This window comes from Vanrija pseudolonga, chromosome 3 (genome assembly GCF_020906515.1).
Source record: "Vanrija pseudolonga chromosome 3, complete sequence".
Lineage (NCBI taxonomy): Eukaryota > Fungi > Basidiomycota > Tremellomycetes > Trichosporonales > Trichosporonaceae > Vanrija > Vanrija pseudolonga.
In genome coordinates this window covers 2294793-2308235 of record NC_085851.1, presented here as the reverse complement: position 1 = coordinate 2308235, position 13443 = coordinate 2294793, and the positions used below count along the sequence as shown (strand labels likewise).

Here is a 13443-nt window from a genome sequence, read left to right as displayed (position 1 = left end):
GACCGACAGACGAGCGAGCGAGACGGAAGCAAAATGCGAGTCGGATCAAACGGACGAAATGTTAAACGGGGGGGACAGAATAGGTGGCACACAATGACGTCGCCGCCGCGCGGCCGTCGCGGCTGTGGTGAGGTGGTGTGTGGCGCTCGACCCGATGAACCCGATGCATGATGCCGAATGATGTTGGATGCTCTCTCTACACACTAGATGCCAGCACACCCACCTCTACCCCTTGGTCAGCGCGCTCGCGACCTTGCTCCGTGCTCTCAGCTGCGCACCGTACACGATGAGCAGAACCGGCGCGGCAGAGAGCAGCGTCCCGACCGATGCCACAGTCGTCGTCGCTTTCGGGTATCCCATGCGCTTGTACATTGTGTTGGCGAAGAGCGGGAACAGGCCCGAGAAGAGGTTACGCACACAGCTCTGTGCGGCCTGTGCCGAGCTCGAGTAGGTCTCGTACGCGTCGGCGAGGTATGTGCTGGGGTGTGTCAGTGGCTTCAACCGATGAAACGCAACGAACGCACAACACCGCGCTGTAGATTGCGTACACGCCCCACATGGACAGCGCGAGGAACGTCGCCGGGATGGCCCAGTGGAACTGCGGCTGGCCTGTCCACCCGAAGATGAACATGCCGACGGGGAAGAGCAGGCCGCCATACGCGGCCCAGTAGAGGCGTGCCTCCGGCGGCGCGTGGCCTCCGCCGCGCCGCCGCGCACGCTGGTACAGCCACTCCTGGTGGAAGTTGGACGCAAAGCCCAGCACCCCGCCGACGAGGTTGATGAGCAGCGACATGCCCTGCCACGCCGGGCTCCAGCCGTACTGCCCGAACACGAGGAGCGTGGACGACGTCCCGAGCCAGATGGTCGCCCACGAGAAGCCGATCCACAGCGCGACGGCGGCGACGATCGGCTCGGTGAAGAGGAACTCTGGGGTGTCAGGAGACGGTGTACGGCCGCACTCACTGAGCGGGCGCGTGGCCGACTGGGACACGAGGGCCCAAAAGTTCTCGTGCTGCAGGTCGGCGGCGGCGAGGTACTTGACCCCCGTCTGCTTCGTGAGCCGCCTCGCCCTCCGGGACAGGATCACGTCTGCGCGTGTCTCCCGCAGAACAATCGCGTTGAGCACACACGACAGCGCAGCCCACAGCCCCTGGATGCCGTAGCACCACTGGATGCCACAGCGCATCCCGACCCAGCCAAACACGGCGCCGCCCGCCTGGCCGACGTAGATGGCCAGCGTGAAGACGTTCATCGCCACGCCGCGGTGCTGGGCAGTGTACAGGTCTGCGATGGTGCCGCCGACCATCGAGTTGCCGACGCTGCACACTATGCCTTGGAAGAAGCGCGACACGAGAAGGCCGGCGAGCGAGTGGGACAGGGCTTGGGGTATGAAGAGGAGCGCGGCGCTGGGGCGGGTGTAAGCGGTACTAAGCAGCCACAACTCCACCTAACTCACATCACACTCGTCACCTGGTAGATGGCGTTACGCCCAAACACCTCACTCAGCGGCGCGAGCACGAGCGGCGTGAAGGCGATGGCCACGAGGTACGTCGTAATGCTGAGCATGTACCCCGTGTGCGAGGTATGGAACCACTCTGGGCCCCAGTGCGCCATGATGCCGACGCTCGACGCCATCACGGTGGAGAGGAACGAGATGAACAGGGCGACGGCGAGCGTGGTGGCTTTGCGTGCAGACGACCAGTTGAACGGGTTCTGCAGGGGTGTCAGCTGGCTGCGGCGTAAAAGCTACAGTATGCGTACGTCGGGGTCGTGCGGTGCCCAGGCGACCATGATAACCTCTTCCGGGCCATAGCCGACGTCCACGAACACGGGGTTGGCGGACGGGGGTGCCGCTGTGGCGGCGGAACACTCGACATCGGCGTGGCCGTCGCCCTTCTTCGTGCTTGGCGTGGTGTCCGACATGTGGTGGGGTCATGCTGTTACCGTGCACGCCCGCGCGTAGACTTATAGCAAGCCCACAGCGGGTCCAAGCATGCTGCCCGAATCAGTCCATGCATGGTCGTGAGTTGTTTTTGTGATAACCCGCGAGTGGGTCGTCAGGCCCGGTAGACCCGGTGATGTCGTTCTCTGGTGCACCCGGCCCGAGATTGTCGGGTCTGTATGCGGCCGTGGGCGAGAGCCCATAAGAGACCTGGTCACTGCTGCGCGCGCTCTAGCGCCGGCGTCGAGGCTGACGTTGCTACTGGTGCTCGCTGATAAGCCTACGTTCGGCGGCTCGCCCGAGTCACCGACTGGTATGTGCCGTTGAAGCCGACAGCCGATGACGAGGGATATCCCCCATTCCAGCTTCCAGTTCCTGCCCAAACTGCTTAAGGCTTGGCATGGCCTCGCTGCTCGCGTGCATCTCGCGTGAGTCACTCGCCGCAGATGAACACTGCGACCGACCGACTGAAAGTCGGCCGTCAACCCTGGCGCCTGGAGTTGAGCGGAAGAACGTCGGCGCCGCCGCTGTCGCCATCATCCTCATTGGCGAGCGAGCCAGTGCGCCAGGCAGCGGAACTGTGCCGGCGCACCACAGCCCGTGGTGCGTGCTCTACGCCGGGCAGCGCACTGCCACTGTTCCGCCTAGCGCTCAATAGCTTGCAGCAGCAGGTGGCCTCACGATGCCACTTTGCGCCTTCCCCCGCCGGTGTTGGTGGTGTTGGCGCTTAGTGGCCTGACTGTGCTTGGCAGATATGCTGAACGCTGTGACTGGCTGTAGGGGGTTGTCGCTTACGGCTCGCTGGCAAACTGGGATGGGATTCAATGACGACAGACATTTGCTTCCGTTCCTAATCGATTGGAATGTTAAACCCCACAGATAAGTGTGCCCCACCAAAGTAGTCACGAGTCACCGCCGTAGCGCGCGCTGGCTGCCCGGCTTTCGATTAGGCGGACCGTGCAAGTCAATCCACCGTCCACCCAAATACCTCGAGTTTGTCCGCCACGGCGAGCCGCAGCGACACCCGACTCCGCACCCCGGCAACGGATCTTGCACACCGGCCAGGTAGCAACTCCTGATGCATTCTGTCCTGTCCTGCTCTGTTCTGTTTCTGTCTCTGTCAGCCACCTCACACCTCTCACCCCTCTACACCACCCCACAATGGCAGCAGCATCCCGCACCCTCGCGGCCCTCGCGCGCCGCCCCCAGGCGCTCGCCCCCGCCCTCCGCAACGCCCGCGGCCACGCCGTCGCTGTCGACCCGCACCCCGCTGCCCCAGTGCGCACTGCCACCGAGGGCGCCGTCCGCAGCGACTGGACGCGCGACGAGGTGCAGAAGATCTTTGACGCACCCCTCATGGAGACGATTTACCGTGCTGTGAGTGGCTGAACGAGCGAGCGAGCGAGCGGGCGAGGCGTCGGCGGGTAGCTGGGGACGATGGCACGGGTTTGTCGGCGTTCGCACGACCAGCGATGGAGACGACCTCAGCAAGCGCAGTCCGCAAGCTGCAAGCTGCGAGCTGCACGCATCGCATGCTGACCAGAGCCGCTGGTTGACCACCACCTGCGATGGTTGGTCGGCGGGTAGCTAGCGACCTGGACTACTTTCCGCCGCGGCGGCATCGCGGAGTCTGGGCGGGGCAGGCGGCTGAGTCACTATGCCGCGATGAGCCGGTGCACCTTCCCTCGTCTTCCTCGCTCGTCAAGGCAGGCGAGAGTGCGAGTGTATGCCGCTGCGGTGCGCATGCTAGCCTCAGTGCATGTCACCAGCAGCCAGGTCCTCTTGCCGGCATGTCGGAGCCCGCCCACCGGCGCAGCGCCGACACCGCCAACACCATCCCACAACACCCCAGTGGTCGTGCCGCACACCACACGGGTGACTCAGCCCGCGTGGCAGGGTCGACATGTGATCCTGGCGTCGCCGCCGGCCCCCGCGGCCCCCACTCTGCCCCTGGCGGCGGCGCGCTGCTGCAATCCGGCCGCTCGCATTGGTTGCGATCGCTTGGGCCGCCGTGTCGCTTACACCTCCACAGGCCTCGGTCCACCGCCTCAACCACGACCCGTCGCGTATCCAGCTGTGCACGCTCATGAACATCAAGAGTAAGCGCACCAGGCTTGTGGACGCGGCTGACGTGCAAAGCCGGCGGATGTACCGAGGACTGCAAGTACTGCTCCCAGTCGTCGTCGTACTCGACCCCGACCAAGGCCTCGCGCCTCGTCGACATCGAGCCCGTGCTCAAGGCTGCGCGCGAGGCCAAGGCCAACGGCTCGACGCGTTTCTGCATGGGCGCCGCGTGGCGTGACCTTGCTGGCAGGAAGAGTGGTTTCGAGAAGATCCTGACCATGGTCAAGGAGGTCCGCGCCATGGACATGGAGGGTGAGTACAAGCACGAGCACGAGCGCAGCGAGTGCGAGGAGGCCTGGGTGCGACAGGTTTCTGTCAATCTCGCTCGCACAGGCGCTAGCGAAATCAGCCGCGTGTCGACGTCACCGCTCACACACGACAGTCTGCACCACCCTCGGCATGCTCAGTCCCGACCAGGCCCGCCGCCTCAAGGAGGCCGGCCTGAGCGCCTACAACCACAACCTCGACACGTCGCGCGAGTTCTACCCCGAGGTCATCACGACCCGCACCTACGACGAGCGCCTGACCACCATCCAGGCCGTTCGTGAGGCTGGTATTTCGGTCTGCTCGGGTGGTATCCTCGGTCTCGGTGAGAAGGACGAGGACCGTGTCGGCCTTATCTGGGAGGTTTCGCAGATGGACGAGCACCCCGAGTCGTTCCCCGTCAACACCCTTGTCCCTATCCCCGGTACCCCTCTTGAGGGCAACGACCCCGTTTCGCACCAGACCGTCCTCCGCACCATTGCTACCGCCCGTATCGTCCTCCCCAAGACCATCATCCGTCTCGCTGCCGGTCGCCACACGTTCAACGAAGCCGAGCAGGCTCTTGCGTTCATGGCCGGCGCCAACGCCATCTTCACCGGCGAGAACATGCTTACGACCCCCTGCTCGCCATGGGACGAGGACAAGGCCATGCTCGGCCGCTGGGGCCTCCGCGGCATGCGCTCGTTTGAGGACGGCGAGTCGACCGACGTGCCCTCGCAGCAGCCCGGCAAGCAGCCCGAGGCTACTGCCTAAGCGAGTGGTATACGGACGTCAGCAGGACCATAAAATTATCTAGAAGATAGCAGGCATGTAAAAGGGGTGGCACCCCGGTGTTAGATGATGTGCGTGGTGGAGAAGGTGGGGGTGGGGGGGTGAGGTGGGGGAGGATCCGATCGGTTGCGCTTGGGGTGGGGTGGGGGGGGAAGGCTGGGTGAAGAGGCTGGCTGTCATGCAGACATAGATGTCGTCGGATGTCTTCCTGGGCACGTCACAGCAATGTTATCGTCTCTATTGTGTGTCAACGCGACCCAAGCAAAGCCCCTGCATCATCATCTCGCATCCACCACGCCCCCACTGCCACTGTGCCACGATGCCACCTCGGCGTTAACAGTCTCGACACAATGATATTTGGTTCCGTTGTTGATTTCGGTGCCTGGACGACGCGCCTGAGTTTGGAGGCGTCGACGTGAGCGGTGGTAAATGAGTGGTAGGCGCGAGGACAGTCGCGTCGATGCACGGGACGAGGGGGGGCCATCGACACCAGTACCACCACCACCAGCACTGCCTGTAACGTACGACACTAACACAGCATCCCCTCGTCATCCACCCCCCACCCACCCACCCACCACCCGCCATGGCGTCCGACATGAGCTTCTTCTCGCGCGCCCCGCTCGGCGAGGCAAAGGTCAACGTGCTCGCCAACAAGAAGCGCGTGTCGACGGGCACCGCGCTCGCGCCCGCCGCGGCGGCCAAGAAGCCGCGCGCGGAACATCAACGTGCGCTGTTGACCCCGCAGCCGTCGTCTGGCGCCGCTGAGCCGTCGAGCGACGGCGCCGGGCCCGTGTCGCTCAAGTTCAAGATCCCGGCGCTGCCTGTGCGCCTCACGGCCCCGCCGACGCCCTCTACGTCGACGGTCGCGGCCTCGTCGTCGCCGCGCCGCTCGTCGCCTATCCGCCGCAAACCCAAAGGCAAGCACTATGTCCTGCTCGTCCGCTCGGCGACGCACTCGCACACGGACGCCCTGCTCGAGCAGGGCACGACGCTCATCTTTGGCCGGCACCACACGCGCGCCGCGCCGCCGACGATGCAGCTGACGTCCATCCCCGAGGCGCTGCGCACCCACCTGACCGAGGAGGACAACGACGTGCGCGTCGTCGTGCTCGACCGTGGCGCGCGGCACGCGTCCCGCATGCACGCGGCCGTCGAGCTCGCAGACGGCGGCAAGACGGTCCGCCTGCTTGTGCTTGGCCAGAACGGCGTGCGCGTGCGCACCAGCCCAGTCGGGAAGCACCGCCGCCTGCTCGCTGGCCAGGTGGCGACGTTCTCGCCGACCGACAAGCTCGAGATCGACTTTTACGGCGCCAGCGTCGCGGTTAGGGTTGACACGGACGAGGAGAACGACCGCGAGCGCCTGTTCACGCCCGAGGAGGTCGACCGCGCGGCGAGCCCCCTCTCGTTACCCCCCTCGTCGCCCCCCCTCGCGCCGGTCGAGGACAGCGCGAGCGAGAGCGAGGAGGACGAGGAGGACGAGGCCGGCGCCGAGGCTGAGGCTCGTCGCCAGCAGCGCGCAGGCACGCCGCGCCCGCCCGCCGTGCTCTTCTCGCGCTCGAGCTCGCCGCTGTCAGAGCCCGACACGACCGTGTTCGGCCTGCTCCCGCCCATCCGCGTGCCCCCCGCCTCGGCTGTGCCTGCGGCGCTCGTCTCGCCCGCCCTCGCGACGACGGCAGGCTCGCGCCCCGGCTCGGCGACCGCCTCGCCCCGCTCCCACCCCCGCTCCAAGCCCGCGACGCCGCGCGGCTCGCCGTCCACCCCCTCCGCTGCGCAGATCGCCGTCAAGACCGAGCTCGTCGCCGCTACCCACACGCCGCGTGCCGGCACACCAAAGTCGCGCCCTTCGACCCCGCCGCTCGAGCTCCCGCCCTTCCCCGAAGGCCTCGACCTCGCGGCCCTGCTTGCTTCCACTGTCGTCTTCTCCGGCTCGTCCAAGCTGTCACTTCCTGATCTCGTCAAGTCGCTCCTTGAGGTGAGTAGCGCGTTGATAGACGACGATGTTTCCCGCTAACGTCCACCCCAGTCCCAGCCATCACTGCGCGAACACGGCTCCGAGGCGGTCTGGTCCGCCTGGGCCGACAAGGAGCTCGAGTCCAACGCCATGTTCGGCAAGGTCTCGCGCAACGGCAAGGACTCGAGCGGCCGCCCGCTCCTCCCGCACTACTTCTACAACCCTGCCAACGACCCGGACGGCTCGCGCGCCCAGCAGCTCGGCGGCCTCGTGCGTCCCCTCCGCGCAGCGCAGCGCGCAGGCGGTAAGGCCATCGACTGGCGTCCTGTTGGTTCTGGCCGCAGGCGCTACTAGGCGGCAACGTGAGCCGCGAGCGAGCGAGCGAGCCTTGCGCCGCGGCTCGTCTAGGCGCAGTACAGCTGCAGCCTCTTCCATAATGGGGAGTGTACTACAACGTGTAACGCGGGGGGTGGCGAGGAGACGGATACAGCGGCGCGGCGCGGGACACCGACACGACACCGCGCCGACCGCCTCCACCGCCCTCGGCATAATGCTTCACCGTGCCGGTCTGTCGGCTTGATACATACATACTACTTTTGATACCAGATGTCATGCTTGTGATTGTGCGTGTGTGCGTGCGTGTGCGCGGCGTATGGCTCGACGGGGCCGAGGAATCGGGCCGCCGATATACCGGCGCACCGAGGCAGCGGACACGGGCCAGTGGCAGCGGCGCGCCGGTCCGGAAAGTCGCCATGTCCTTTCCGGACACTCATTCCCAGATGCCGAGTAGGGTGGGTAGGGACGCGTCCGAGGGCAGCGAGGGAAGTGTCGAGGGTCGCGAGGGCCGCGGATAGGGTAGCTAGGGCTGCGCTCAGGACGGCGACGAGGTGGCTGCGTTGCGGGGGTGTGGGGGTCCATTTCGGAGTGTGGGGTGGTGGTGTGGCGGGTAGATGGGATAGCCGGCTCTGGCTGGTCTCGGCGCGGCGTCGAGATAACGTCGGCGTCGGGCTCGGCGCTGGCTGGAGGAAGGTGTGATGAGCGGCATATCGAGGACTGGCACAGGTGGTTCTGGCGAGGTATTGTGGCATCACAGGTTACACGACCCCAAACCCCTGGTTAAGATTCGTTCACACAGTCGCTGTGGTGTGAAGCGACACAAGCAGGCTGGCGGCACATCGGCCTGTGTATCAGCCCCAGAGGTTCGCGGCGTGCTGCAAGCATGCCGCGCTGTATCAAAAACCTGGAACGTCGACGCCACGAGATCCCATCGACATCTCCACTGCGCATATGGCATCTGCTCAAGCGAGTAGCAGGGCGGTCTCTTTCAGTCAGAGGGTGCGCCGTCGAGAACGGTACATGGTGCATCCTACGGGCGGGTGGTATACGCCAGGCAGGCGAGGCTCGGTCGTCGAGTCGGCCCTCGGCATGTTCGTGGACGCCATGGGATAGAACGACCACAGCGTGAGCGGTAGTGCAGTGGCACTGATGTCAATGTGTATGGAGCGCGGCGTACGCCTCCTGCAAGCACAGTCCATGCTCGACCTCCCCCAGACGAGCCGACTTCCGGAGATGAACTGGCATAATTCTACGGCGCGGACAGCAACTAACTCGCTGGACGGTGAAATGCGGGTCCGCGGTGGCCATGCTGGCGCTGGCGCATATGCAAGCGGCGCGCACGGCAAAGGTGGCCGGCCGAGCTGGACGTGGAGGCGAAAGGGCTTCGGTATTGGCTTCATATACAGTGTGCCCGCAGCTGAGGTCACATACAGCGCACTTATTGTCTGAGAACACTGGCTGACAGATATCGATAACGGGCGCACCAGGGATTGAGGGACGGGGGACCGAGGGTCGCATCTCGCCGGTGGGTAGCCCACAAGCCTCTGTCCTCTTTCTCCTCTTCGTACGCATCTGCCACTTCGTCAAGTCTACTCATCTGTGCATGGCCCATGTGCTGCCACCACTGCAGCCCACATGTCTCAGATCTGACCCCAGTAGCCACATTCCGCGGTTGACAGGACGGCCACCAACAATCAATGCCACTAGAGACATGTTTGCGGGGTCTCCACAAGACACCACATGACGTCGCTTGAGGTGGGTGAGTGGACCCATCTTACTCCCACCCCCCCACTATAAATACAGTTCCTCAGCATCTCATCCTCCTCCTCACCTGACTCCCATCCCCCAACCCCCCACAATGCCATCCGAACCCCAGCCAAAGGGCACCTACACCCTCGACCTCAAGCACCCGGCGCTGCACCTCTCCGTGCTCCCCGACGCGCTCTTCGTGCACCGCTTCCCTCGCGGCCACGCGGTCCCCTCGGCCTTCCTCGACGCCGGGGACGCGTTCGTCAGCGTCACGCGCACCAAGGACGAGGTGTCCGTCGTGGCCGACAAGGCGGCGACCGAGGCCGCGCTCGGCAAGGCCGAGCAGCTCGGCGGGCCTTGGGCCGCGCTCAAGATTGCCGGGCCGCTCGAGCACCGTGAGTTGCGACCTTGAGCGAGTCGGCTTGCCGACGAGCGGGCGAGCGAGCAAGGCAGACACTCGAAGAAGAAGACGCCCGCTAACCCCTCCCCCAGACATGGTCGGCGTCCTCTCGCAGCTCTCGCAGGTGCTCAAGGACGCCAAGATCTCCATCTTCGCCATCTCGACGTGGTGAGTGCACTCCAGCCCGAGGTTAACTGACATCGCCCAGGGACACCGACTACGTTCTCGTCACGCGCGACACGCTCGCGGGGGCCAAGGCCGAGCTGCTCGAGGCCGGCTGGGTGTTTGACGCGTAGGGGGGTGCGAGTGAGCGGGGTCGCTGTCGGTGACGGTGCCGGCGTTTGCGCTGCCACTGGGACTCTCGCCTCCTCGTCGCCTGGGTATCTCGCCCTCTACCTCCCCCTCCCCCTCCCCAACACCCCCTCCCCAACACCCCCTCCCCAACACCCCCTCCCCTTCCTACTCACGAAAATTTCTTTTCCTCCCCATTGCTCTCGATGTCCACTGCGGCGGAGAAACATTCAGCAAAGGAGTCAATGTTATTGGATTGTGGAGGTCGTGTTGCAGGCAGAACTATTTTGGTGTGGAATCGCTTGGATGCTGGCTGGTGGGGGTTCTGGCAGAACTCGGCGGCCGCTGGCAGCCTGTTGCACGTCCAATCTCAATCAATCTCTTCATCGCGTCCTCGCGCGGTGGTGCACGTGGTGTGCTCGTGGTCTGCACGTTTAGCGAATGCTCACGTCTCACGTCTCAAGGATAGTGCAATGCGTTGTTGGGTGGAAGTGTTGGCTGGTGTGTCGGCAGCCGAGGGCCGCCGCATGGCCAACCAGCGTTCTCGCGTTCTCGAGCTCAGTGTGCTCTGCGGCCCAGCTTTACAGGCACTCGTCTCCCCAAAACTCCACAAACCCCACTATTATCTCGACGATCGCTCGCCGGCCCAGAGATTGGTTTATGCGACGCCCCGGCGTGCGTTACGACGCCGCCGCCGCCGTCTTCCGCCGCCTCGATTCACTGGCAGCATCTTGTTGGCGAACCAAGCGGCTGGCTGAGGCTGCGTGTCGTTTCAGTCCCGGGCCAAGTCTTAACCGGTCCTTCGAGGCGACTTTTGCTTCGCGATCCGATGCCTTGCCTCGCCTTGCTCATCAAGTGTTCCTGAATCACTGTTGCTGTTCCGATGCTTTCAGGGCAATGCTGCAACTCTGACTTTTACTATCGCCCGAGGAGCGTGCAGCTCTGCGAATGAAATGCATGTGCGTCCCCCACCCCCGCGTGCCCCGCACCTCGGCCCGCCTGTGCCGCCTCGGCAGACTGCACAACAGCCTGCTTACTACTCCCCCGCCCCCTCGCCCTTCTTGACCTTGTTCATGACCAGCACATAGTCACGGTTCGCCTTTTGCTTGTCGTTGGCGTCCTTTTTGAGACTCTCAGGGTCGACACCGTCTTGGACAGACAAGCCTTGCTGGGCACGCCAACGCGCCTTCTTCAGCCTGCGGGCGTCGTCCTTGGCCCCGGCCTCGTCGGCGTCGAGGAAGCCACGCAGATCAGTAATTGCACTTGATGCCAGAGGCTGTAGGCGCGTAACGGGCCCTTCGTCCTCGTCCGATTCGGGCGTGGGAGAACGTGAGAAGGGCAGGCGCTGCTGCAGCAGTGGCGTCGGCGAACGCGAGCGCGCGCGAGCCGCTGCTCGCGAGATCCGAGGCGTCGAGGGGGAGTAACCAGCATGCCGCCGCTCGGACCCACGAGGAGGGGAACGCGAGCGTTCCGAGTGGCGGCCACTTGAACCACCGGCTGCCCTGGCCGAGGATTGCGAAGGGTACATGTCACCTCGATCACGATGCCTGTCGTATCGTGGCGAGCCCGAGTCCTCCCGACGGCCTCTGTAGTCATCGTAACGGTCACGGTGACGCGTGTCGACGTGCCTGTCGCGTTCGGCTGGTCGGCTATGCCTATCTTTGCGATAATCTGACTCATGCTGTCCACGGTTGTTGCGATTGTCATCGTAGTCACCACGTCGTGAGTAGCGGTCGACAGAGCGCGAGCGAGAGCGGTAGTCACGAGAGTGGTCACGGCGGCGATCACGATAGTCGCGGTCTCGGGAACGTGAACGCGAGCGGTCGCGGTAGTCTCGGTAATCGCGGTCGCGGCGATCACGGTAGTCGCGATCGCGAGAACGGCTGCGATCACGGCGATCTGGCGACCACGACCGTGATCGGTCTCGACGAGGTGAGTCGCGGCGAGGCGAACGGGAGAGCGATCGTGACTGACGACCAGTGTCATCGCGCCCGTCAACGCTCATCGCTTCCTCATCGCTCTCGTCGTCGTCATCATCGTCGTCGGGCCCGCGCGCAGCATTCAAGTCGTACGTCCCGACATCGCCAAAGATGTCCTCGTCGTCGTCAAACTCGGGCACGGGTGGTGGTGCCGGAGCCTTGGGTTTCGGGGCTGGCACGGGCGATGGCGAGCGACGTGCGGCTGCAGCGGTCGGTGCTGCCTCTGCCGCCGGCTCTGCGACAACGGCGGCGGCGGCGGCCTTTTTCTTCTTCTTCTTCGCCTTCTTCTCGAGCTTGGCAGCGGCAGCCTCTGCGTTCCTCTGGCCGATGGACTTGAACTGACAAGGTCAACTCTGACACGCCGTGACAACACTCACCTTGTTGGAGAGCTTCTCCGGCGGAGCGACCTCCTTGCCCTTGTCCCCTGGGCCGCCGTGCTGACCCCCAATGGTATGCGACAGCTCATCCAGTTCATCATCCATCTCTGATGCCTTCTCACGCTCGAGCTCAGCCTTGCGCTGTGCAAGCAGAGCAAAGTCGAGCCCCTTGACCAAAACCGAGTGCTCGGCATCGCCACCGAGGTATGCCCGAGTCTTCTCGACCTGCGCCAACTTGTCTGTCAGCGAGGTTAAGATGGGGAGCGTGACCAACCTTGTCGGCATCGTCGCCAGCTTCGGCTTTCCTTCGCTCAAATTCAGCATGCAGCTCTTCTACCTATGCCGAGCGTTAGCCGAACGCCCTCCCTCCACCTCCTCCTCTCGCTAAGGACCAGCTCACTCACATGCTTGTACTCGGAATCTCCTCCTTGGCGACGGAGTGCAGCTCGGTCCTTGTACCTATCATCGGTAACTTTCTTGTGATGCGAACGTGGAGCAAACATTGGCTTGGAATCTGAGGACTCTGCGGGCTTGGGCTCGTAGCTGCAGCAGCACGTGTTAGTAATCACTGTGTCGTCGGTACATCGGCCCGCAGCGCTCACCCTTCTCTGGGCTTGAGCCCCCATCCCCGCTTCGGAGGTGGTCCGCCCAGGACACCGCGTCGCGAGGACGATGATGACGAGGTGCCTTCCCCCTTGGACAGCAGCGAGCGGAATGCGTCCTGCTGATGAGTCAGATGTTGTCGGGCGATAGGAAGTGCGGGGGCGCGGCTCAGCGGCACTGCGGTACCACACTTACCTGGTCCATCTTGGCCGTGGACGTCTGCGGTGGAGGTGGCCCGCCGGATTTTTCCAATGTAGCGGGGTGGTTGGGTTGTTGGGTCGACTTGGCTGCATTGGCTGGCTGCACACACTGTCAACAAGCACACCTCGGTGCATGCAAAGCGGCAAGCGGTGGATTTTGTCACGTGATCACCGAGAAGATGCCGCATTTTATTTCCGCCTCCCCCCTGAATAATGAGCAGGGCAAGGCTGGCTTGGAAATTGCTAAGGAACCAGAGGAAGTGTGTCGGTGGGGGGGGATGGCAAACCCACTGAAACCAAGGCGGCGGCGGCGGCCAGGCGGGCCGTGCGTCAGTCTGTGCGGGTCTGTTCGCATCTCAGCGACGTGGCCCTCGGGTGCGTTTGACCGGTTAGAGAGGTTTACCGGTGCCCAGATGGCCAAAATGGCCCCCCCTCCACCCGGGTCCCCACGGCGCA

General features: G+C 64.3%; 4 protein-coding genes across 4 annotated transcripts; 3 read left to right on the top strand and 1 right to left on the bottom strand.

Annotated features, from left to right (window-relative positions):
- Positions 1-225: 225 nt before the first annotated feature.
- On the bottom strand, positions 226-1923 carry SPCC1529.01 (putative transporter; the record flags this gene model as incomplete). The annotated part of the gene is made up of 5 exons (XM_062770999.1): positions 226-478; positions 525-927; positions 964-1406; positions 1457-1713; positions 1762-1923. 5 exons carry the CDS (start codon positions 1921-1923, stop codon positions 226-228), a joined length of 1518 nt encoding a protein of 505 aa, XP_062626983.1.
- A 1116-nt stretch (positions 1924-3039) lies between these two features.
- Positions 3040-5171, top strand: bio2 (Biotin synthase). The gene is made up of 4 exons (XM_062770998.1): positions 3040-3319; positions 3975-4041; positions 4082-4318; positions 4449-5171. Exons 1-4 carry the CDS (start codon positions 3104-3106, stop codon positions 5081-5083), a joined length of 1155 nt encoding a protein of 384 aa, XP_062626982.1. The 5' UTR covers positions 3040-3103; the 3' UTR covers positions 5084-5171.
- A 513-nt stretch (positions 5172-5684) lies between these two features.
- Positions 5685-7668, top strand: LOC62_03G004479 (uncharacterized protein; the record flags this gene model as incomplete). The annotated part of the gene is made up of 2 exons (XM_062770997.1): positions 5685-7073; positions 7125-7668. The coding sequence occupies 2 exons, from the start codon at positions 5685-5687 to the stop codon at positions 7404-7406; spliced, it is 1671 nt and encodes a 556-aa protein (XP_062626981.1). The 3' UTR covers positions 7407-7668.
- Positions 7669-9227: 1559 nt separating this feature from the next.
- On the top strand, positions 9228-9954 carry LOC62_03G004478 (uncharacterized protein). The gene is made up of 3 exons (XM_062770996.1): positions 9228-9532; positions 9630-9705; positions 9746-9954. The coding sequence occupies exons 1-3, from the start codon at positions 9247-9249 to the stop codon at positions 9831-9833; spliced, it is 450 nt and encodes a 149-aa protein (XP_062626980.1). The 5' UTR covers positions 9228-9246; the 3' UTR covers positions 9834-9954.
- The last annotated feature ends 3489 nt before the right edge of the window (positions 9955-13443 follow it).

Coding starts and splice junctions, on each gene's coding strand:
- bio2 (XM_062770998.1), top strand. CDS start 3,104: ATGGCAGCAGCATCCCGCACCCTCGCGGCCCTCGCGCGCCGCCCCCAG. Junction 3,320..3,974: donor TGGAGACGATTTACCGTGCT/GTGAGTGGCTGA, acceptor ACACCTCCACAG/GCCTCGGTCCACCGCCTCAA. Junction 4,319..4,448: donor CCGCGCCATGGACATGGAGG/GTGAGTACAAGC, acceptor CACACACGACAG/TCTGCACCACCCTCGGCATG.
- LOC62_03G004478 (XM_062770996.1), top strand. CDS start 9,247: ATGCCATCCGAACCCCAGCCAAAGGGCACCTACACCCTCGACCTCAAG. Junction 9,533..9,629: donor TGCCGGGCCGCTCGAGCACC/GTGAGTTGCGAC, acceptor CCCCTCCCCCAG/ACATGGTCGGCGTCCTCTCG. Junction 9,706..9,745: donor ATCTTCGCCATCTCGACGTG/GTGAGTGCACTC, acceptor GACATCGCCCAG/GGACACCGACTACGTTCTCG.